General features: G+C 46.3%; 1 protein-coding gene across 1 annotated transcript in view; it reads left to right on the forward strand.

Moving 5' to 3' along the window:
• MPP1 (MAGUK p55 scaffold protein 1) overlaps positions 1–23,715 on the forward strand; it is a 32,958-nt gene that overhangs the window by 254 nt on the left and 8,989 nt on the right. The window contains exons 2-5 of the mRNA XM_055564449.1: positions 15,240–15,383; positions 15,760–15,838; positions 16,731–16,816; positions 22,454–22,522. Coding sequence (XP_055420424.1) covers positions 15,240–15,383; positions 15,760–15,838; positions 16,731–16,816; positions 22,454–22,522 — 378 coding nt within the window. The remainder of the gene's footprint in view (positions 1–15,239; positions 15,384–15,759; positions 15,839–16,730; positions 16,817–22,453; positions 22,523–23,715) is intronic.

Raw genomic sequence — 23,715 nt, forward strand, 5'->3', positions numbered from 1 at the left:
GCTCCCGAGGTCCCCCCAACGGCGTGCGATGAGGGCCGGTCCCCGACTCTAGGCCTCGCCGCCCGCCCTCCTGCCCTCGGGGTGGGGGCCCTGACCCCCGGGGCTCGTGCGGGACTTCTGGGCGCCATGGCTTGGGACCCGCGGCGCCTCTAGGCGGGAATCGGCAGAGGCCGCTGCCCCTGGCCCCGAGAGCTGATGAAAGGTCGGGGGAAACTTCTGCGTGGACGGAGTCGGGGTCACGGAGAAGACTTTCAGGAACAGAGCCCAGAGGAGGTCTGCTTAAGTGCTTGTGTCAGCAGAAAGGGTTGGTGGTAAGAGCCAACGCTGGCCTCAAAGTGCTCAGTCACCATGCCGTGGCATTTCTGCGGGGGCCTCTGGTGCTGGGGGGCACCCAGGTGGCCTGTGTCTGTGGGCAGGCATCATCTCAGGAGTAATTCTGCCCGCCCCCGCCCCCCCAGATTCCTGCGATGGCCCATAAATAGCAACTCACCTCTATCCTCAAAGATGGCCCATAAGGGAGAGTTGATTCTCTTGTTATCTTGGGGCTTCCCTGGTGGCTCAGAGGGTAAAGCGTCTAGACGGGGATTCGATTCCTGGGTCGGGAAGATCTCCTGGAGAAGGAAATGGCCACCCACTCCAGTACCCTTTCCTGGAAAATGCCCTGGATGGAGGATCCTGGTAGGCTACAGTCCATGGGTCGCAAAGAGTCTGGTATGACTGAGCGACTTCAAGGTAAGGCTGCATGCCAGGCCCACTCACTCACCTGAAGGCCGAAGCTGGGTCTCAGTGGTCAGCCATCAGCCAGCACCCACCGGCAGCCCTTCCACGTTTCCTGGCCTCCTCACGGCCTGCTGGCCAGGTTCCAAGAGAGGATGTCCACAGAGACACCCAGAGATAGAGGGCTCAGCAGACACTAGCTGGCCTGGGGACTCACGAGTGTGAATCTTTTTCTAGACCACCAAGATCTTTCAGGGCAGGGCTGTTTGCACACTCACTTTTTCCAGGTAAAATGCCTGATCCGTGGGGCCTCGGACATGGTTCCCAAATTACTAAGTGCCTGAAGAGGTGGACGTGCTATGCAGCGCACCCATCCACTTGGGCATACGATGAAACTGCAGATCCCCCAGGTCCCAGCAGACTGGCGTGCGGGCTGGGGACTGTGGACTGGGAGGCATCAGGGGGAGGCTGCATTCTGTATCTGCATTGACCTTGCTGCTTCCCTCAGGGCGCCATATTCACACTTGTCCATCTTTGCAAATCAGGATTGCAGTAGTCTAGGCTTCCAGGAGCAGCGGGATGATCACGTGGGGAAGACAAAGTTGCAAGTTAGGCAGCGCAGCGGCAAGTGCGCTAGGAGGGGATCAGGCTCTGAAACTCCTTGATTCCCCATAAGCTTGGAAATGTGATTTTTTGCTTTTCTTCCCAACAGTCAACTCACTTGGCTGAGCCTTAACTCCGTCCCCACCCCTGCCAAACTCTCTTTATTGAATTTTCTTTTGGCAACTTTATTGAGATTTACTTGGCATACATAGAATTCACCGATTTGTGCAGTTCATTGACATTGGACACATACATCCCACCCTGTAGCTGTGACCTCACAGTCCTTGAGGGTTGCCCCCCCCCACACCTGCCATCCCTGGAAGCATGGAACCCCACCCCCGCTCCAGCAGCATTTGTTTGTTTGTTTTTTCCCAGCAGCATTTGGAAAACACTATCACTTTGCCTTTTTGAGGCTGTCCTACAAATGGACTCCAGCTTACGTAGGCCTTTCTGTGTGCCTGCTTTCACTTTGCACAACCTGAGCGTCACCTGTAACTCAGTGTCCCGACTCCTTGGAGATCTTTCTGACCCTGGTGGGAAGGCTGGGGAGGTTCGTTGTGTGCAGTTTTGAACAGAAGCTCTGTCACTACTCTGAGTAAGCAGCAGTTTTTGTGGAGCCATGAGTTTATCCTGCAATACCAGATACAGTCTCCTGCCTATGTAGTTTGTTTGCATGAAAGGATTTGAGGATGGGATAAGAAAAATTGGTAAAGCACAGAATGAAAAGCTTCCGGAACTGCCCAACTGTGGACCTCGGAGGGAGAATCTCCACTCCATGAGGGGTGGCCTGACCCCACAAACCGGATGATTCCTTATTTCCTGAGGTTCACCTTCCCTCCAAGGAAGCTGTTGCCTTTAAAGCAATTCTGAAATTCCTGTTGCCAAACACTTCATTGAGGAAGATTGCTTTCCGTAAAAGTTCTAAAGACTCAAAAACCAAAGTTTCCCTTCTGATCGTAGTCCGTATTTGATACTGAAAAAGTCTTATCAGAGCACAGTGTTGCAGTACATTTGAAGTGGAGGCTGCCTTCCCTATTTAACTATAGGTGTCCTTCCTTGGAGAAACATTTTATGAGCTCTCTGTGACCTTGTTCTTTATGGCAGTCCCTTAGAGCACATAAAATGGGTTGTAAAATTCCTACTTCTCTCTGCTGGCCTGTTTGAAGTTGCCCCTTTCCCATAACCTGAAGAAATAGGTTGCAAGTCCCTGAAAGTTCACTTGGGCCTAATGGCCCAGGAATGAAGTCTGGCTCCAGCTGAGTATCCACTCAGCAGAGCTCCTGGCCAGCAGATTCGGCCTCATCTGCTGTTGCACAGGTTTGGGACTGGAGATATCCAGGGTGCCATCAGCCAACAGTGCTCCAGGCAGGGACATTCAGGGCTCACAGAGGTCTGGAGATTTCACCAGAGGTCCCCTAGGGTGGGGGAGATGAAATCAGGTGACGTTTCATGGATGGCAGGGATTTTTTTTTTCCCCTAAGCACCAGTTGCTCAAGTTTTCAACTGTTGCTCAAAAGAGGAGAACTGACTCCAGGGCTGGGAAACAGGAAGACATGCTCCAAATTAGGGAACCAGAGTACAGCTTGGTGTAACATAGAATTTTCTGAGGCTTCACTTTGCCTTTTTCCTTCACATGGAGGCTCCTCACATGAGCCGCATCCATATGCATCCATTCCTCTGTCCCTGTGGTTCATCCACGACTACAAGCCTCCAGCCACCAGCAGAGGCCACCGACCCTGGACTGAATTGTTTGGTGCTGCGGGGTTGGCTGTGCAAGAAATACTCATGCTAGCGGACCCGTGGCAGCTCACATCCATCATGTCCCAGGGCCGATTGTACACGTTTGTGCTCTGAAGTCACCAGCCTGCCAGTCCTGCTGCAGGTGCTTTGTTTGTCTGCATCCCAGGCACCTGGTTCATCAGGACTGAAGCCAGGACTTGCATAAAATCCTGCCTCTGAGGCTTTCCTCTCCTCCCAGCCCTTTTCTGCAGCTCTCGTATTTGTTGGGAAACAGTTTCCCCTTTTTTCTGGTACCTTGAGCCCTTTTGGGTTTTCTCATGGGTTTTTTTTTCCTTGTGTTCTTTCCCAAAGTGGAGCCTGCCCTGGCCCAGGAGGACTGAGCAGCTGGTGTCTGGTGTAGGCTGTCACTTGCCTGCTTGGCCTGGGCCTTCTGTCTGTTGAAGTCGCTCAGTCATGTCCAACTCTGGGTGACCCCATTGACTGTACAGTCCATGGAATTCTCCAGGACAGGATCCTGGAGTGGGTAGCAGCCTTTCCCTTCTCCAGGGGGTCTTCCCAACCCAGGGATTGAACCCAGGTCTCCCGCACTGCAGGCGGATTCTTTCCCAGCCGAGCCCCCAGGGAAGCCCAAGAATGCTGGAGTGGGTAGCCTAGCCCTTCTCCAAGGGAACTTACCGGCCCAGGAATCGAACCCGGGTCTCCTGCATTGCAGGCAGCTTCTTTCCCAAATGAGCTCTCAGGGAAGCCCCATGGTACCTGAAAACAGTGGGCAGAGGGCTTACCCGTCAGCCCAACAGATGTTGGTTCTTTCCCTCCAGTCACTGTCACCAGCTCTTATTTTTTTTTTTCCTTTTTTTTTTCTTTTATTTTATTTTTAAACTTTACATAACTGTATTAGTTTTGCCAATTATCAAAATGAATCCGCCACAGGTATACATGTGTTCCCCATCCTGAACCCTCCTCCCTCCTCCCTCCCCATTCCATCCCTCTGGGTCGTCCCAGTGCACCAGCCCCAAGCATCCAGTATCGTGTCACCAGCTCTTAATGTGACTTGGTGGGCCCTGCTTGAGTCATCCACCTCCACCACCTGCCGCTAAGTTTGTTTTTTCATCTCTCTCTTTTTTAATCCCAGCTTCCTCTGAACTGCTGCCTCTGCCCTTTGAACCCACCACAGATGTTTCCTCTGAAGAGGGTTTCAGAGGCCAGGCCTTGCCACCCCAGCAGTTTGTGTGAATATGGGCCCCTGACAGGCTGTGGAGCAGAGAGCGGCCCTGCACCCTCCTCACGTGGGACGGCCATTCCCCATCCTGCCCGGGTGTGGCTGGGGGCCTCCCTGGCCAGGGGGGTACTGGTGTCCAAGTTGCAAAGTGCACCCCACAGAAAGCAATCAAGCACCTTTGCCCAATATTGTTTGCTCAGCATTGCTTGTATCACTTTGTAATCACCCGGCACGGGTGCTCATGGCACTGGGAAGGACTCAACATTGTGGTCCAGCGTGGGGCCAGTAAGTCCCAGAACAAACCATGGAAAATCTCTGCTACCCGTTGGAAGGCGCGTGTCTTACCAGCTGTGGAAACACGCCAAGTTCCAGCAGTTGAGGGGCAGGACAGGAGAGACGGGGGACTGACTGCAGCCTGCGGCCCCTGCTCTGTACGTATCTGTCTGTCTGTCTAGCCCTTCCTCACAGATTGTCTGTGGGCTGGGGGTGCCAGGGGCTGGTGTGCCAGGTGTCATCAAAGAGCGGTCAGAGCAGGGGCATCAGGTGGTGCTTTGGGGGCGCCCCACAGGTGCGAGTTGGTTCTTCAGGTGCCAGGTCAGAGCATTCCGGGTATCTCTCTCATCACTGGCAGCTTCTGAGGGAGTGTGATAGTGGCTCTGAGTCATTAGGAAGGGGGACTGTCTTGATGGATAAGCACATTGAAAAGCCCAGCGTTTGGCATAGCAAGTGTTGAACTTTTCTGGGTTCACTGTGTTCTACCTCTGGCATGCTTTGCAGAGTCCTTAATTTAAAGGCTGACATGTCCTGGAGCTGAATGAAGAGATGAGACCCCCAATCACGCAGGCATCCACCCCCTTGCCAAGTTCACTCTGTCTTCCGTGGACAGACTTTCGACTCTGTCCTTGTTGAGAACGTTACACAGGGCTCCGCCATGTCTGCAAACCCAGATGAATCATCAGAAATGCTTTCTTGATGGTACTTTATAGCACATGATAAGAGAATCTGATCTGTGTTTCCAGACTTTATGGCCACCTTTACCTGCTATGGTTACTGATGAATCCCTGGTTACATGGATCGAACCCAAGTCTCCCACATTGCAGGCAGATTCTTTACCAGCATTGCTGGGTTTTAAGACACGTAAGTGGTAGTTTGGAGAAGGCAATGGCACCCCACTCCGGTACTCTTGCCTGGCAAATCCCATGGATGGAGGAGCCTGGTAGGCTGCAGTCCATGGGGTCGCTAGGAGTCAGACACGACTAAGCGACTTCACTTTCACTTTTCACTTTCATGCATTGGAGAAGGAAATGGCAAGCCACTCCAGTGTTCTTGCCTGGAGAATCCCAGGGACGGGGGAGCCTGGTGGGCTGCCGTCTCTGGGGTCACATAGAGTTGGACACGACTGAAGCGACTTAGCAGCAGCAGCAGCAAGTGGTAGTTGCTGGGAGATCCATGGAATGAATCTGCAGGTTTGATTTTGAGCATTCTCAGCCCCACAATTACTAGTGAACAAAGATTTGTAAGTCAGAATCAGGGCAAGTCAGGCATGCAGTCAGTGATCCTTGAACTCCTAAGTCTGCGCGTTCAAATCTCTTAATACCTGCAACATGGTAAAAACAAATAAGGTGCTTTTTTAACAGAAAGAATTCTTCCAACTTGATGCCACATGCTTCCAGGTCACTGTGGGTAATGCTTTGAGAAGCTCTGAGGTCACCATGTGCTGTAGCCTGTTAATTTCCAACCCCAGATTCCTGCAACTTTCTCCATGGTTTGTTGTTTCCTCTCCCCATTGGTTACTGTGCTCTCTTAGTTACAGCTCTTTGGGTGCAAACAAGTGCTACCTGCCAGCTGTTTTGCTACTTTTTTACAATAACTTCAACTCTGTCTCCTATGAGATCAAAAATAGTACATTGTCAAAACCATGGACTTGACATTGCTGTGACATGTGAGTGTAGCTCTGGGCAATTTTGTCACATGTGTGAAGATACATAACCACCACCGCTAGTCTGTTTGCCAGCTCTGTAATTTTGTCATCCCAATAATGTTATATCAGTTCAGTTCAGTTCAGTTCAGTTGCTCAGTTGTGTCCGACTCTTTGCGATGCCATGAATCGCAGCTCACCAGGCCTCCCTGTCCATCACCAACTCCCGGATTTCACTAAGACTCATGTCCATTGAGTCAGTGACGCCATCCAGCCATCTCATCCTCTGTCGTCCCCTTCTCCTCCTGCCCCCAATCCCTCCCAGCATCAGAGTCTTTTCCAATGAGTCAACTCTTCACATGAGGTGGCCAAAGTATTGGAGTTTACCTGGAATCAAATCATTGGCAATATTTTTATTGCTGGGAATTGTCCCAAAGTCTGGATGGATCATAGTCTGTTGAGCTGCTCACCTGTGATAGATACTCCTAGTTGTTTCCAGGTTTGAGTTACTATGAGTAAATCTGTACAAACCTTCAGTTCAGTTCAGTCACTCAGTCGTGTCTGACTCTTTGCGACCCCATGAACTGCAGCACACCAGGCCTCCCTGTCCAACACCAACTCCCAGAGTCTACCCAAACTCATCTCCATTGAGCCGGTGATGCCATCCAACCATCTCATCCTCTGTCATCCCCTTCTCCTCCTACCTTCAATCTTTCCCAGCATCAGGGTCTTTTCAAATGAGTCAGCTCTTTGCATCAGGTGGCCAAAGTATTGGAGTTTCAGCTTCAACATCAGACCTTCCAATGAACACCCAGGGCTGATCTTCTTTAGGATGGACTGTGTGGATCTCCTTGCAGTCCAAGGGACTCTCAAGAGTCTTCTCCAACACCACAGTTCAAAAGCATCAGTTCTTCAGTGCTCAGCTTTCTTTATAGTCCAACTCTCACATCCATACATAACCACTGGAAAAACCATAGCCTTGACTAGACGGACCTTTGTTTACAAAGTAATGTCTCTGCTTTTTAATATGCTGTCTATGTTGGTCATAACTTTCCTTCCAAGGAGTAAAGTGAAAGTGAAGTCACTCAGTCATGTCCGACTCTTTGTGACTCCATGGCCTGTAGCCTATTAGGCTTCTCCGTCCATGGGATTTTCCAGGCAAGAATACCGGAGTGGGTTACCATTTCCTTCTCCAGGAGATCTTCCCAACCCAGGGATTGAACCCGGGTCTCCTGCATTGTAGGCAAACGCTTTACCATCTGAGTCACCAGGGAAGCAGTAAGTGTCTTTTAATTTCATGGCTGCAATCACCATCTGCAGTGATTTTGGAGCCCCCCCCAAATAAAGTCTCTCACTGTTTCCACTGTTTCCCCATCTATTTGCCTTGAAGTGGTGGGACCAGATGCCATGATCTTAGTTTTCTGAATGTTGAGCTTTAAGCCAGCTTTTTCACACTCCTCTTTCACTTTTATCAAGAGGCTCTTTAGTTCTTCACTTTCTGCCGTAAGGGTGGTGTCATCTGCATATCTGAGGTTATTGATATTTCTCCCGGCAATCTTGATTACAGCTTGTGCTTCATCCAGCCCAGGTACAAACCTTCATGTAGCAGGATTTGCACACACATTTGTCTTGTTCCATTACAGTGAATACAGTGAAAGTCTCTCAGTCGTGTCCGATTCTTCGTGACCCCATGGACTATACAGTCCGTGGAATTCTCCAGGCCAGAATACTGGAGTGGGTAGCCTTTCCCTTCTCCAGGGGATCTTCCCAACCCAGGCCTCCCACATTGCAGGCGGTTCTTTACCAGCATTGCTCGCTTGTAAAGTACTCATTTTGTTTTCTAAGAAAGCACCCGATTCTCTTCCTGAATGGCTGTCCCATTTTACATTACCACCAGCCATAGATAAGAGATTCAGTTTCTTTCCATCCTTATGACTATTTAGTCTTGTCACTGGTTTTGATCATAGCTGCTCTGATGGCTGTGTGGTGATATTTCCTTATGATTTTCTTTCTTTTTTTGTTTTTTTAATAGCACTGGTTTGTTTTTCTGTTTTTGTCTCTGCTGGGTCTTCATGGCTAAGCGCAGGCTTTCTCTAGTTGCAGCAAGAAGGGACTCCTCTTGGTTCCACAAGGACAAGCCTTCTGACTGTCACTAAATGGAACCCAAGCGTGTGGCCAAAATCCAGCAGAACTAAAAATTCTCCATTCATTCCTTTGGTGACTTCCCTTCTCACAGGTCTCCCAGGATCCGGAGACCCTTCCTTTCATTCTTTTCTGTCGTGTGTGTGTGGACCTTGATGTTGTAAGGGTTCTGACATTTACAGTCTGTTCTTTACCTACAATTGTTTTGCAACCTGCTGTAGGTCGATGCTAAAAAGGGAACGTTGGTAGAGGCTTTTGTATTATTCTGACTGGTGGCCAACCCAACAGCTTTATTCTGTTTCTCACTGATCCAGCTTCTCCCTGATCTTTTTCGGGATGACCAGACACCCAACTCAGTTCTTCTTTTTTCAGCCCCTTGTGCAGCCTGGGACAGCCTGTTCTCCAGTTCTGGTTGATGAGATACCGGCTTCCTCCTTCCTGCAATCCTCCCCAGCTAGTTTCTTCTGGGTGCACATTCTCGGCTCTGCTGTCTGCCGGAACATTTTTTAAATCTCTCATCCTCATGACTTCCTTTTTTTGTGTGTGTGGGTTTCTATTTACCTTCCTGCCTTGGACTCTCCTTTCAGTAGGGCCCAGGGACTTTTCCCACGCTCAGACTTTTCCGTGGGTTCAATCCCTGCTCTGAGAACTAGATCCTACAGGCTGCAACTGAGACCCAGCACAATCAAATAAATGAATATCAAAAAAAAAAAAAAAAACAGGATCCACACTACACACAATTCCTTAAGCTCCCAACTTGAATCTAAATGACACTCACTTAGGAAAATTCTATCTTGCCACAAGAGAAGGCTTTTATATGCCTGTTAAGAGATTAATCTGAAATGAATCCAGTTTTCTTCTGAGCCCCTTCTCTTGTCGCCCAGTTCCTCCATGTTGTTCACGTGTCCCTCCAGAGAGAGATGGCATGTTTACAAGCAGATATGAAGATTTTCATCTGTTTCACAGCATACCTTTCCTCCCCCCTCCTTTTTTTTTCACTTAACAACATTTCTTTGAGATCAACCCCTGAACCTCCTTTTCATGGCTCCATGGTATCTGTGTGTGCTAGGACACTTTGCACAGAGGTAGAGGTAACTCATCTACTGTAGATGGCCTTGAAGTGCCCTGTAGCTCTGGTGTCATGAGTTACATCAGTTACATGAGTTACATCAGTTACGTCTCATCAGTTACTTTGCTAAATACAATCCCTTGTTAGAAGCTTCTGCTTTCATAGCACTGTGGAAAGCCGTGTCACGTGAGTCTGGAGAAGTGCTAGCTGCTGCCCAGGGCAGTTTCTCTTTCTCGGGACTTCCCTGATTGCAATAGATCTGGAGAGACAGACAGACACATAGATGGGGCTAGCTGTTCCTCCCTGGGGAATCTTCCCATTTCTCCTTTGCCACCAACTGGCTGATGAGGTGTCCTCCTGGTCCCACCCATTGGGAAGATCTTCCCTCCCCGTGGTCTCTGAGGGGCACCCCCACCCCCGCTGTGGCTGGATCGCAGCCGCAGTCCATGTGCAGCGGAATCCTTCCCTAACGTCCTGATTGAATATTTGACCTGGAGTGGGTGGGAACATTTTCAGAGTGCTCCTTGCCCTTCTCCAAGCCCTGGGCTACTTCAAGAGCAGTTCAGTTAGAAAGAGGAGGAAGAACCAGCAAAGGAGACTGAGGAGTGCTTTAAGGAGATCCATCCATTTATTCTCATTGGCATGTGATGTCAGAGCCACACTGTTCTTAAAATTCCAAAGTCCATCCACAGTAGGACAGCTTCTGAGGGTCCCAGTTCCATGCTCTGTGGCCTTTTTTCACTCTCCTGATGCCATTCCTTCCAGTGTTTTATCTGCAAATTTTCAAACCCACTGCAAAGAACAAACAATTTGATAGTAGCTTCCATTTGACATACCTCCTAGATTATACCATTAACACGTGGCCATGTGTGCTTTGTCACGTGTCTATCCACAAACCATTCATTCACCTTTTTTTTTTCCTCAAAGTAAGTTCCACAACTGAACCCTGTGCCTACAGCCTGTGCCCTGCAACAGGACAAACCACTGGTATGAGAAGGCCACTCACCACATCTAGAGAAAAGCCCAACAGCAGCAACTAAGACCCGGCACAGTCATAAAAGAAATGAATGAATCTTGTTTTTTTTTTAAAAAAAGCTGCAAGCATCAGAACAGTTCACCCCTAAAGACTTCAGCGTGCATATTATGGAATAGTATTCAGTATTTCTATATGATTTTTTTTTTAACTTTGTGGTCCAAGGTCCATCTGGTGAAATGTACTGGATGAGTTTGGACAAATACATACACCTGTGCTAACCCAACCCTGATCACAGTTTGGAGCATCAACACTCCAGAAGTATCTCTCATACTCTACCCAGCCTACCCCTTCCCATCCCAACAGAGGTAACCACCATCTTCAATGTTGTTATTGTCGTTTAGGCGTGTTCTAAAACCTCACAAATGGGCTCATCTAATGTGTACTCTTTTGCCTAAAGCTTCTTTCACTCAACATCACACTTTTCAGACTGATGCATGTTGACCCCTGTCAACATGGTCCTTTTCTTGTTTCTGCCACCTCCTGTGGGTGAATAAAGCTGCTGTGAACATCCATGTGCAACCCTGTGTCTTTTCTTTTGGGTGAACACTTCAAAGTGTGGTTGACAGGGCCTAGGGTCAGTGTGTGCTAAACTTGTCTTTTTCGCCATCAGCTCCCTAGTGCATCTTATGAAAAAGCCCAAAAGAACTTTTTGGCCCACCCAGTATTTCCCTGATTACAGTGCTTGTAGGCTCTTGTAGTGCATGTGGCCTTTTGAAATGAAGTGTCCTTTCAAACATTCTGTCTTTTCCTCACTTGCCATCCTGTTATTGAGTCATAAGAATTCTTCACATGTTCTGGGTATAAATAAGTCTCTGTCAGACGTATGTATTGCAGCTTTTACAGTCAGGCTGTGCCATGCCTTCATAGCTCTTGATCGTCTTTTGGTGAGAAGGTGTTAGTTTTGATGGGACAACTGTCCGCATCTATGATTATCGCTCTGTGTGCCTACTAAACCTTTGCTTGTCTCAGGGGAGTTTCTTCGCTTCAAGGTATTTATATTTTTTAGTTGTCATTTGGCTCTTTTGTGTCAGATAGAAGGCACTTCTGCTTCCTCCCTGATTTTGACAATGTGCTCTGCTGCTTTTCTCAAAGCTTGGCTGTCTCACCTTTTCTGTTTGGCACTGCCAACTGTCTGGTTTTGTCTAGAAAGTCAGGTGGGGATGAACATTCCTGCTGCCAATGTGGGGTTGACCTGGCACCATGGATTACCAAGACCAGCCTTCTGTCTGTCCTCCTGCCCAGGCCAGAGGCCTTAAATTAACTTCAGATGTATCATGCAGAGACTTTCCAGAGTGTAATTCATGCGGCTGTGCTGTCTGCATGGTTGAGGTCAACGAATCACAGTTCACGTGGCATCTCAGGCCAATGGGAGGGGTGGCCCGTTGGATAAATAACAGTTCAGTTCAGTCAGTCATGTCTGACTCTTTGCGACACCATGAATCGCAGCATGCCAGGCCTCCCTGTCTATCACCAACTCCCAGAGTTCACTCAAACTCATGTCCATCGAGTCGGTGATGCCATCCAGCCATCTCATCCCCTGTCGTCCCCTTTTCCTCCTGCCTCCAATCCCTCTCAGCATCAGAGTCTTTTCCAATGAGTCAACTCTTCGCATGAGGTGGCCAAAGTACTGGAGTTTCAGCCTTAGCATCATTCCTTCCAAAGAACAGCCAGGGCTGATCTCCTTTAGAAAGGACTGGTTGGATCTCCTTGCAGTCCAAGGGACTCTCAAGAGTCTTCTCCAACACCACAGTTCAAAAGCATCAGTTCTTCAGCACTCAGCTTTCTTCACAGTCCAACTCTCACATCCATACGTGACCACTGGAAAAACCATAGCCTTGACTAGACGGACCTTTGTTGGCAAAGTAACATCTCTGCTTTTGAATATGCTATCTAGGTTGGTCATAACTTTCCTTCCAAGGAGTAAGTGTCTTTTAATTTCATGGCTGCAATCACCATCTGCAGTGATTTTGGAGCCCCCAAAAATAAAGTCTGACACTGTTTCCACTGTTTGCCCATCTATTTCCCATGAAGAGATGGGACCAGATGCTATGATCTTAGTTTTCTGAATGTTGAGCTTTAAGCCAACCTTTTCACTCTCCTCTTTCACTTTCATCAAGAGGCTTTTTAGGTCCTCTTCACTTTCTGCCATAAGGGTGGTGTCATCTGCATATCTGAGGTTATTGATATTTCCCCCGGCAATCTTGATTCCAGCTTGTACTTCTTCCAGCCCAGTGTTTCTCATGATGTACTCTGCATATAAGTTAAATAAGCAGGGTGACAGTATACAGCCTTGACATACTCCTTTTCCTATTTGGAAACAGTCTGTTGTTCCATGTCCAGTTCTAACTGTTGCTTGCTGACCTGCATATAGGTTTCTCAAGAGGCAGGACAGGTGGTCTGGTATTCGATCTCTTGAAGAATTTTCCACAGTTTATTGTGATCCACACAATCAAAGGCTTTGGCATAGTCAGTAAAGCAGAAATAGATGTTTTTCTGGAACTCTCTTGCTTTTTCCATGATCCAGCAGATGTTGACAATTTGATCTCTGGTTCCTCTGCCTTTTCTGAAACCAGCTTGAACATCTGGAAGTTCACGGTTCACATATTGCTGAAGCCTGGCTTGTAGAATTTTGAGCATTACTTTACTATTGTGTGAGATGAGTGCAATTGTGCGGTAGTTTGAGCATTCTTTGGCATTGCCTTTCTTTGGGATTGGAATGAAAACTGACCTTTTCCGGTCCTGTGGCCACTGCTGAGTTTTCCAAATTTGCTGGCATATTGAGTGCAGCACTTTCACAGCATCATCTTTCAGGATTTGAAATAGCTCAACTGAAATTCCATCACCTCCACTAGCTTTGTTCGTAGTGATGCTTTCTAAAGCCCACTTGACTTCACATTCCAGGATGTCTGGCTCTAGGTGAGTGATCATACCATTGTGATTATCTTGGTTGTGAAGATCTTTTTTGTACAGTTCTTCTCTGTATTCTTGCCACCTCTTCTTAATATCTTCTGCTTCTGTTAGATCCATACCATTTCTGTCCTTTATCGAGCCCATCTTTGCATGAAATGTTCCCTTGGTATCTCTAATTTTCTTGAAGAGGTCTCTAGTCTTTCCCATTCTGTTGTTTTCCTCTATTTCTTTGCATTGATCGCTGAGGAAGGCTTTCTTATCTCTTCTTGCTATTCTTTGGAATTCTGCATTCAGATGCTTATATCTTTCCTTTTCTCCTTTGCTTTTCGCTTCTCTTCTTTTCACAGCTATTTGTAAGACCTCCTCGGACAGCCATTTTGCTTTTTTGCATTTCTTTTCCTGGGGATGGTCTTGATCCCTGTCTCCTATACAATGTCATGAACCTCCATCCATCCATAGTTCATCAGGCACTCTATCAGATCTAGTCCCTTATGTCTATTTCTCACTTCCAGTGTATAATCATAAGGGATTTGATTTAGGTCATACCTGACTGGTCTAGTGGTTTTCCCTACTTTCTTCAATTTAAGTCTGAATTTGGCAATAAGGAGCTCATGATCTGAGCCACAGTCAGCTCCCAGTCTTCTTTTTGCTAACAGTATAGAGCTTCTCCATCTCTGGCTGCAAAGAATATAATCAATCTGATTTTGGTGTTGACCATCTGGTGATGTCCATGTGTAGAGTCTTGTCTTGTGTTGTTGGAACAGGGTGTTTGCTATGACCAGTGTGTTCTCCTTGCAAAACTCTATTAGCCTTTGCCCTGCTTCATTCCATATTCCAAGGGCAAATTTTCCCATTACCCCAGGTGTTTCTTGACCTCCTACTTTTGCATCCCAGTCCCCTATAATGAAAAGGACATCTTTTTTGGGTGTTAGTTCTAAAAGGTCTTGGAGGTCTTCCTAGAACCGTTCAACTTCAGCTTCTTCAGCAGTACTGGTTGGGGAATAGACTTGGATTCCTGTGATATTGAATGGTTTGCCTTGGAAACGAACAGAGATCATTTTGTCGTTTTTGAGATTGCATCCAAGTACTGCGTTTTGGACTCTTTTGTTGACCATGATGGCTACTCCATTTCTTCTAAGGGATTCCTGCCCACAGTAGTAGATATAATGGTCATCTGAGTTAAATTCACCCATTCCAGTCCATTTTAGTTTGCTGATTCCTAGAATGTCGACGTTCACTCTTGCCATCTCCTGTTTGAACACTTCCAATTTGCCTTGATTCATGGCCCTAACATTCCAGGTTCCTATGCAATATTGCTCTTTACAGCATCTGACCTTGCTTCTATCACCAGTCACATCCACAACTGGGTATTGTTTTTGCTTTGGCTCAATCCCTTCATTCTTTCTGGAGTTATTTCTCCACTGATCTCCAGTAGCATATTGGGCACCTACTGACCTAGGGAGTTCCTCTTTCAGTATCCAGTATGAAATGGCAAAATGATAGGATAAATAACATGGCCCATCAAATTGAATGCAGTCAGCTACCAGCCTAAGAAGATAAGCATTGGTTTACGTAGCTTGGGATTCCCTGGTGGCTCAGATGGTAAAATGCCTGCCCACAATGTGGGAGACCCTGGTTAGATCCCTAGGTCAGGAAGATCCCCTGAAGAAGGGAATGGCCACCCACACCAGTACTCTTGTTTAGAAAATTCCCTGGATGGAGGAGCCTGGTGGGCTACAGTCCATGGGGTCGCAAAGAGTCAGACACGACTGAGCGACTTCACTTTCACTTTCTGTAGCTTTGGGGTTTGTAGACCTGCAGTGATATCCTAGGGGTCGCCTCAGCCACTTGCTTCATCCAATGCTCTGCTCTTTTGCCCTGCCAGCCTGTGTCACCCCAGCTGAGTGCTGTGATGGAGGACATGTACACCAATGGGCCCGCTGCCCTGGGGAGCCCAGCCCAGACTCAGGGCCAGGAGGCCCGGAAAGTGCGGCTCATCCAGTTCGAGAAGGTCACCGAGGAGCCCATGGTAACCCCTGTTTTTCGCCACCATCACCCCCCCGCCCGCCCCCGCTCCAGAGCAGGCTTCCTGCCCCCTTCCAGTGGTTGACGCCCCAGGTGGTGGAGACAGGAAGTCTTTCTCCCAAGAAATCACTTTCAGATATCTTAAAGATCAGCTCAGCCTGGAGACAGAAACAGCAACCACCTCCAGTATTCCTGCCTGGAAATGTCCATGGACAAAGAGGAGCCTGGCGGGCTGCGGTCCATGGGGTTACACGACTGAGCACGTTCACATGAGGGTGGAGGGTTGGTAGCAATAAACTGATAGAACTGAAACAAACAAAACAAGATCAGCTCAGAAATAGCTCACAGTCAAGCATGCTATGGCTTTGTCTATCTTCCAGGGAATCACACTGAAGCTGAATGAGAAGCAGTCATGTACGGTGGCCAGAATTCTCCATGGGGGCATGGTCCACAGACAAGGTATAGGTCCAGCCTTCTTCTATACTTCATGACATGACTATTTTTCCTGTTAGGTAACATTTGAGCAATTACTATATGCAACCCCTTTCATCCGCCTCTGAATACATAGCAGTGAAGCAAAGAGACCATCTCTGCCTCCTGAGGCTACCAGTTAAACTGAGAAAATAGGGAATTTCCTGGCACATCAGTATTTAGGACTCGGTATTCTCACGGCTGTGAGCCATAGTTCAATCCCTGGTCGGGGAACTAAGATTCCATTAGCTAAACAGCACGGCCAGAAAAAAAAAAGCAACTAAGCAAATAGACATTAACACATATTTCAGTAACTGCTGTATCTCCTTCATGGGAAGCAGCCATCAATTTGCAGAAGCATCCATTAGTAAAAGCACTTTTCTTTGTATCTAGGGGAGTGCAGGTAAGATAACCACTCTTCACAGAGATTCACACAGATTCTAAACAGTGATTAACTTGATCACTTGGTAGTGTTTGGAGGTTTTAGCTTAACAGCAGAAAAACATCAAGCTTGCTGGTGACTTCAGATTGCCAAGTTCTTCATTTTCTGGTTTCTTTGAGTGTTGTATAGCTGTTATCAGAGGCCCCAGAGATTAGGGGCACTGTAGTTCCAGGAGATTTTGAGCATCAGGTACTTTTATTCTTCACTTGGAGTCCTGAAGCCAAGGCAGACGACATAGTCAACTTCCCACTGCTAGTCCTCATAGGACCCAGAGGGCCATCAATAGAATATTCCGGTCTCTTGTGGTCGAATACTTCTAACCCTTTGTTTTTTTTACACAATCTATTGTATCACGTGCTACAAATCACAGTTTCTTTCCTGCAGTGTTTTGACTCCCATTGACAGCTCTTGTCTAAACCTGTTTTCTTTTGATGGTAGGCTCACTTCACGTTGGGGACGAGATCCTAGAAATCAATGGCACAAACGTGACTAATCACTCGGTAGATCAGCTGCAGAAGGCGATGGTGGGTATCCACTCTGCCCTTGTTTTGGTGAACTGTGGATCGGAATTGCTGTCCACGTACCGCATTTTTCTGTGAATGTATTTATACCTCATTGAAGGGCCTCTTATCACTCAAGAAATGACAACCCTCTGTTTTCATTTAGTAAACTTCCAAAACAAGGCAGATGACCCAGAGTGTCTAGAAAGAGCTCTGTACTGAGTGCCAGAAGTCCTCAGTCTTTAATGGCAGCCCTGAATCACACTCTCCTTTACTCCAGCCCTGTGATTTGGAGCAAAATTCACTTCTCTAAGTCATCTATAACACGAAGATGCTAGTAATCACTATTCTGTTATAGATTTCTTACAGAGAGGAATTGGACTAAAAGATGAAACGTCAAAAAGACAGAATGATCTCTGTTCATTTCCAAGACAAATCAGTCAATATTACAGTAATCCAAGTCTATGCCCCAACCACTAAGGCTTAAGAAGCTGAAGTTGAACGGTTCTATGAAAACCTAAAAGACATTCTAGAACTAAAACCCAAAAAGATGTCCTTTTCATTATAGGGGACTGGAATGCAAAAGTAGGAAGTCAGGAGATACCTAGAGTAACAGGTGCATTTGGCCTTGGAGTACAGGATGAAGCAGGGCAAAGGCTAACAGAGCTTTGCCAAGAGAATGCACTGGTCATAGCAAACACCCTCTTCCAACAACACAGGAGAAGACTCTACACATGGACATCACCAGATGGTCAATACCAAAATCAGATTGATTATATTCTTTGTAGCCAGAGATGGAGAAGCTCTATACAGTCAGCAAAAACTAGACTGGGAGCTGACTGTGGCTCAGATCATGAACTCCTTATTGCCAAATTCAGACTTAAATTGGAGAAAGTAGGGAAAACCACTAGACCTTTCAGATATGATCTAAATCAAATCCCTTACAATTATACAGTGGAAGTGACAAATAGATTCAAGGGATTAGATCTGATAGAGTGCCTGAAGAACTATGGACAGAGGTTTGTGACATTGTATAGGAAGCAGTAATCAAGACCATCCCCAAGAAAAAGAAATGCAAAAAAGCAAAATGTTGTCTAAGGAGGCCTTACAAATAGCTGAGAAAAGAACAGAGGCAAAAGGCAAAGGTGAAAATGAAAGATATACCATCTAAATGCAGAGTTCCAAAGAATAGAAAGAAGAGATAAGAAAGCCGTCCTCAGTGATCAATGCAAAGAAATAGAGGAAAATAATAGAATGGGAAAGACTAGAGATCTCTTCAAAAAACTTAGAGATACCAAGGGAACATTTCATGCAAAGATGGGCACAATAAAGGACAGGAATGGTATGGACCTAACAGAAGCAGAAGATATTAAGAAGAGCTGGCAAGAATACACAGAAGAGCTATCCCAAAAAGATCTTCCGATGCAGATAACCACGATGGTGTGATCACTCACCTGTAGCCAGACATCCTGGAATGCGAAGCCAAGAGGGCCTTAGGAAGCATCACTACGAACAAAGCTACTGGAGGTGATAGAATTCCAGTTAAGCTATTTCAGATCCTAAAAGATGATGCTGTGAAAGTGCTGCACCCAATATGCCAGCAAATTTGGCAAACTCAACAGTGGCCACAGGACTGGAAAAGGTCAGTTTTCATTCCAATCCCAAAGAAGGGCAATGCCAAAGAATGTTAAAACTGCTGCACAATTGCACTCATCTCACATGCTAGCAAAGTAATGCTCAAAATTCTCCAAGCCAGGCTTCAGCAATACCTGATACGTGAACTTCCAAATGTTCAAGCTGGTTTTAGAAGAGGCAGAGGAGCCAGATATCACATTGCCAACATCTGTTGGATCATCGAAAAAGCAAGAGAGTTCCAGAAAAACATCTACTGCTGTCAAAGCCTTTGACTGTGTAGATCACAACAAACTGGAAAATTCTTCGAGAGATGGGAATACCAGACCACCTGACCACGCCTCCTGAGAAATCTGAATGCAGGTCAAGAAGCAACAGTTAGAACTGGACATGGAACAACAGAGTGGTTCCAAATTGGGAAAGAAGTTCGTCAAGGCTGTATATTGTCACCCTGCTTATTTAATTTACATGCACAGTACATCATGAGAAATGCCAGGCTGGATAAACACAAGCTGGAATCAAGATTGCCAGGAGAAATATCAAGAACCTCAGATATGCAGATGACACCACCCTTATGGCAGAAAGTGAAGAGGAAGTAAAGAGCCTCTTGATGAAAGTGAAACAGGAGAGTGAAAAAGCTGGCTTAAAACTCACTGTTCAAAAAAAAAAAAAAAAAAAACTCACCGTTCAAAAAACTAAGATCAAGGCATCCAGTCCCATAACTTCATGCCAAATACATGGGGAAACAGTGACAGACTTTGTTTTGGGGGGCTCCAAAATCACTGTAGATGGTGACTGCAGCCATGAAATTCAAAGACATTTGCTCCTTTGAAGAAAAGCTATCACCAACCTAGACAGCATATTAAAAACAGAGACATCACTTTGCCGTCAAAGGTTCATCTAGTCAAGGCTATGGTTTTTCCAGGAGTCATGTATGGATGTGAGAGTTGGCCCATAAAGAAAGCTGAGCACCAAAGAACTTATGCTTTTGAACTGTGGTGTTGGAGAAGACTCTTGAAAGTCCCTTGGACTGCAAGGAGATCCAACCAGTCCATCCTAAAGGAAATCAGTTCTGAATATTCATTGAAAGGACTGATACTGAAACTCCAATACTTGGGCCACCTGAAGTGAAGAACTGACTCATTTGAAAAGACCCTGATGCTGGGAAAGATTGAAGGCAGGAGGAGAACGGGACTACAGAGGACAAGATGGTTGGATAGCATCACTGACTTGATGGACATGAGTTTGAGCATGCTCTGGGAATTTGTGATGGACAGAAAAGCCTGTCCTGCTGAACTCCATGGGGTCGCAAAGATTTGGACATGACTGAGCGACTGAACTGAACTGAGATGAGACATTGAACGTGCCCTCTAGATTCAGTTGTGCTGGGTGTTTGCCCTTCCAGATTCTTCACCATGGTTCTTCAGCCCTGTGCACAATGGTGACCATTCCTGCAAGCAAAGCAGGGAAAATCACATGGAGTATTTGGGTGTCATTGGCCATGGCTAGTAGGAAGCACCCCTCAGGCACTTAGCATGGGAATGAAGCAGAGAATAGAAACTCGAAAACAAGTGTGGTTTGAACCAGAAATGAAAAAACTGAACGTTGCCAGAATTACATGTTAACATTCCTTTCAAATTTCTGCCAATCTGACGGGTGCAAAGTACTTCATGGTTGCTTTATTTTTCTAATTTTATTCTCAGAGCCAAAGTTGAGCACTTTTCAAGAGCTCATTGGCTATATGCTTTTCCTTCTTGTATCTTTTTGCCCTGTTGTCTATTGGGTTGGTTATCTATTTATAACAGAGTTTGAGTGAGCCTGATTGTTAGTTACTCAGTCCTGTCCAACTCTTTGTGATCCCATGTAATGTAACCCACCAGGCTCCTCCATCCATGGAATTCTCCAGGCAAGAATATTGGAGTGGGTTGCCATTTCCTTCTTCAGGGGATCTTCCTAACCCAAGGATTGAACCTGGGTCTCCAGCATTGCAGGCAGACTCTTTACCATCTGAGCCACCAGGGAAGCCCATATAACAAAGTTTAGAAGCTCTTGAAATATTGGTTATTAACTGTCTGCCTATTATATGCACAATAATATGTTTCCAGTAAGTAAGTCAGTGTTAGTCGCTCAGTCGTGCCTGATTCTTTGCGACCCCATGGACTGCAGCCCACCAGGCTCCTCTGTCCGTGAGATTTTCCAGGCAAGGATACTGGAATGGGTTGCCATGTCCTTCTCCAGGGGATCTTCCCAACCCAGGGATGGAACTCAGGTCTCCTGCACTGCAGGCAGATTCTTTATGGACTGAGCTACAAGGGAAGCCCATTATGTTTCCAAGTGTATTGTATATAGTATCTTTTGCCATATGACACAAATTAACTTTTACCTAGTTGATTATATTTACACAAATCAATAAGTGTAAATTTTGAATGTTCATATATTTGAAACAGTTGTTTCAAGACTAAGGGATACAGCCTTGCTGTGGGCTCAGAAAAACACCTGTGCATCACATTCTATTGAGAAGAAATGATTAAGGCCAAGTGCAGAGGATCGTGTTCTGTGCAGGGTACACTGTGAGGATATGAGTCAGCTCCTCGTGCTGGTGAGCATGAGACACTCCAGCCAGGGTCCTGGCAGGAGATAGGTGACCCACTCCAAAAGGTGGATAAGATGCTGAATGAAGGGGTTGTTTACAGAAGGGAAGGCCAAAAGATAGAGGGGAACAAAAGTCCCTGATGCTGGGAAAGATTGAAGGCAGGGGGAGAAGGGGACGACAGAGGATGAGATGTTGGATGGCATCCCCGACTCGATGGACCTGAGTTTGAGTAAACTCCGGGAGTTGGTTATGGACAGGGAGGCCTGGCATGCTGCGGTCCATGGGGTCACAAAGAGTCACACACGACTGGGCAGCCCAATAACAACAACGATTACTACCACACGGGTCTGGGGCACGTGCTTTGGGTATTTACATCAGGATCCAGGTCACGTCCATACACTGCAGTTGATGGACACATCTTTTAAGACTCTTTGAATCCTTCTGTTTTCTGATCTGATCTTTGTGGACAAAACTCGGTTGTTGGTCCTATAGAGTTTCTCCTAGTGAGAGTGGAACATCTATGGAAAAGTAAGTTGAGGATAGCTCTAAAAGTATTTTTACCATTTGATTCTGCATTTCTCTCATGGGGCTCTAGTCTGTAGAGATCCAATGCAAATATATAAGGACATATGTTGAAGGGGGTCTCTGGCAGCAGGTTGTAAGAAAGAAAGAAAGTGAAGTCACTGAGTTGTGTCCAACTCTTTGCGAGCCCCTGGACTGTAGCCCACCCGGCTCCTCCATCCATGGAATTTTCTAGGCAAGAGTACTGGAATGGGTGGCCATTGCCTTCTCCAGGGGATCTTCCCGACCCAGGGATCGAACTTGGGTCTCCCACATTACGGGCAGGCGCTTTATTGTCTGAGCCACCAGGGAAGCGCAGGTTGTAGAAGAAAAAACAAAAACTGGTGACAGTGGACACGCCCACTAATGGGGATGGTGGCTGAGGCCACCATCACACAAGGGATGTAACTGAGCCATCAGAGAGAGTGAGTGAAGTCTTCATATATTGACCTGGAAGCAAGTCGTTGAGTCATGCTTATAGTATAATCCCATTTTGTTAAAAACAACAAAAATGCATAAATATGAATATGTGTATAAATATCTGTACATGTTTGTATTGTATAGAAAAGTGTGGACATATGTGTTCATTGTAGGGGTTCATTTTAAGTACTTCTGGGGATCTTTTGGGGTCACCAGTGAAGAGGAGGGACAATCATTAGCCTTTGGTTCATGTTGTTATGCTGGTTTATGGGGCACATGACATTTCTGTCTCTAAGAAAATGTTCTGGCACAACATTTCAAAGTGCAAAGATGGCTACTGGGAAAAAAAAAAATGAAACCTTATGGGCCTTTGGGAGGGGAAAATGACTTCATGAGACCTCCAGTCAGCCAAGTTCATTTTACTTAACAGTTATTTCATGTTTCTTTTTTAATAGAAAGAAACCAAAGGAATGATCTCATTGAAAGTAATTCCCAACCAGCAAAATCGGCTTCCAGCACTGCAAGTAGGTGGCAGCATTTTCTCTGTTGCGATGATGGCAGGATTCAGACCCACGATGTTCTCAGAATTTGACTGAATGATGTGATTCTAATCAGTGGAGCTGCCTAGTACTCTCTGAGCCAAATTGACACATGTTGCAGACTGGCAGGCCTTTGCTGCATATCCTGCACGTGAGAGCAAAGGCCCATCTCCTGATTCTGCAACCCCCCTTCACACACAGCACATCATGGCTTAGGAGGGAAATCGCTTGTGCAGGGCCCTGGCAGATGAACTTTGACAAAAATCACTCTGAAGTTTCCGTTCCAGGTTACTTAATGTGTGATGGTATAATTTTCTTGTCAAGTAAACTTTTTAAGATTGAAGTTTTGGTATACATGAACACATAGACAACAAAGTACACAAATCGTAAGTATAAAACCAGATGAATTTTCGAAAACTTAACACACCCATGTGACCAGCACCCTGAGAGTCCCCATCCCCATTTCCAGTCTGCCAACCCTGACTTCTGACTCCAGAGATGAGTTTTGCCCCTTTTGGGAATTTGTGTAAATTGACTCACACAGTACGAATCCTTTAGTGTCTCATTTTGTTCACTGGGTGTGAAGTCTGTGCTGTAGCAACTGATGATTCCTTCCTTTTTTTGTTTGTTTGTTTGAATTATTTTTATTTTTTTAAAATTTTAATTGGAGGCTAATTATTTTACAATATTGTGGTGATTTTTGCCATACATTCACATGAATCAGCCACGGGTGTACATGTGATTCCTTCTTATTCACTTCTCATATGAACATGCTCTTGAGGGCCTTCTGCAATTCCAGCTTTTTGGTTCTTACAAAAAAACAAAAAACAGTGCTGCCATGAACCTCATTGTATCTGAGTTTCAGTGCATTTCTGACGAGTTGTGGAGCATGTTCAACTGTGGTGATGTTGCCCAATTGTTTTCCAAGGTAGCTGTACCATTTTCCATTCCCGCCTTCCAGTTCCAGCTCCACTGCATCCTCGCTGAGAGTTCTCTGGCATTTTCCCCCTTTCTTTTGGCCATTGTGTTGGTGGTGTTACAATTTTCTCTCTTCTGGGAAGTGGCGTCTTCTCTCGTTTTTTAGTCGGCCTGAATTTCATGAATCTTCAGAGAACCAGTGTCGCCTCTCTTGATCCTTTCAACTCTATTTTTCTGTTTCATTGCTTTCTGCTCCTTCC

The sequence above is a fragment of the Bubalus kerabau genome, chromosome X, assembly GCF_029407905.1.
Source record: "Bubalus kerabau isolate K-KA32 ecotype Philippines breed swamp buffalo chromosome X, PCC_UOA_SB_1v2, whole genome shotgun sequence".
NCBI lineage: Eukaryota > Metazoa > Chordata > Mammalia > Artiodactyla > Bovidae > Bubalus > Bubalus kerabau.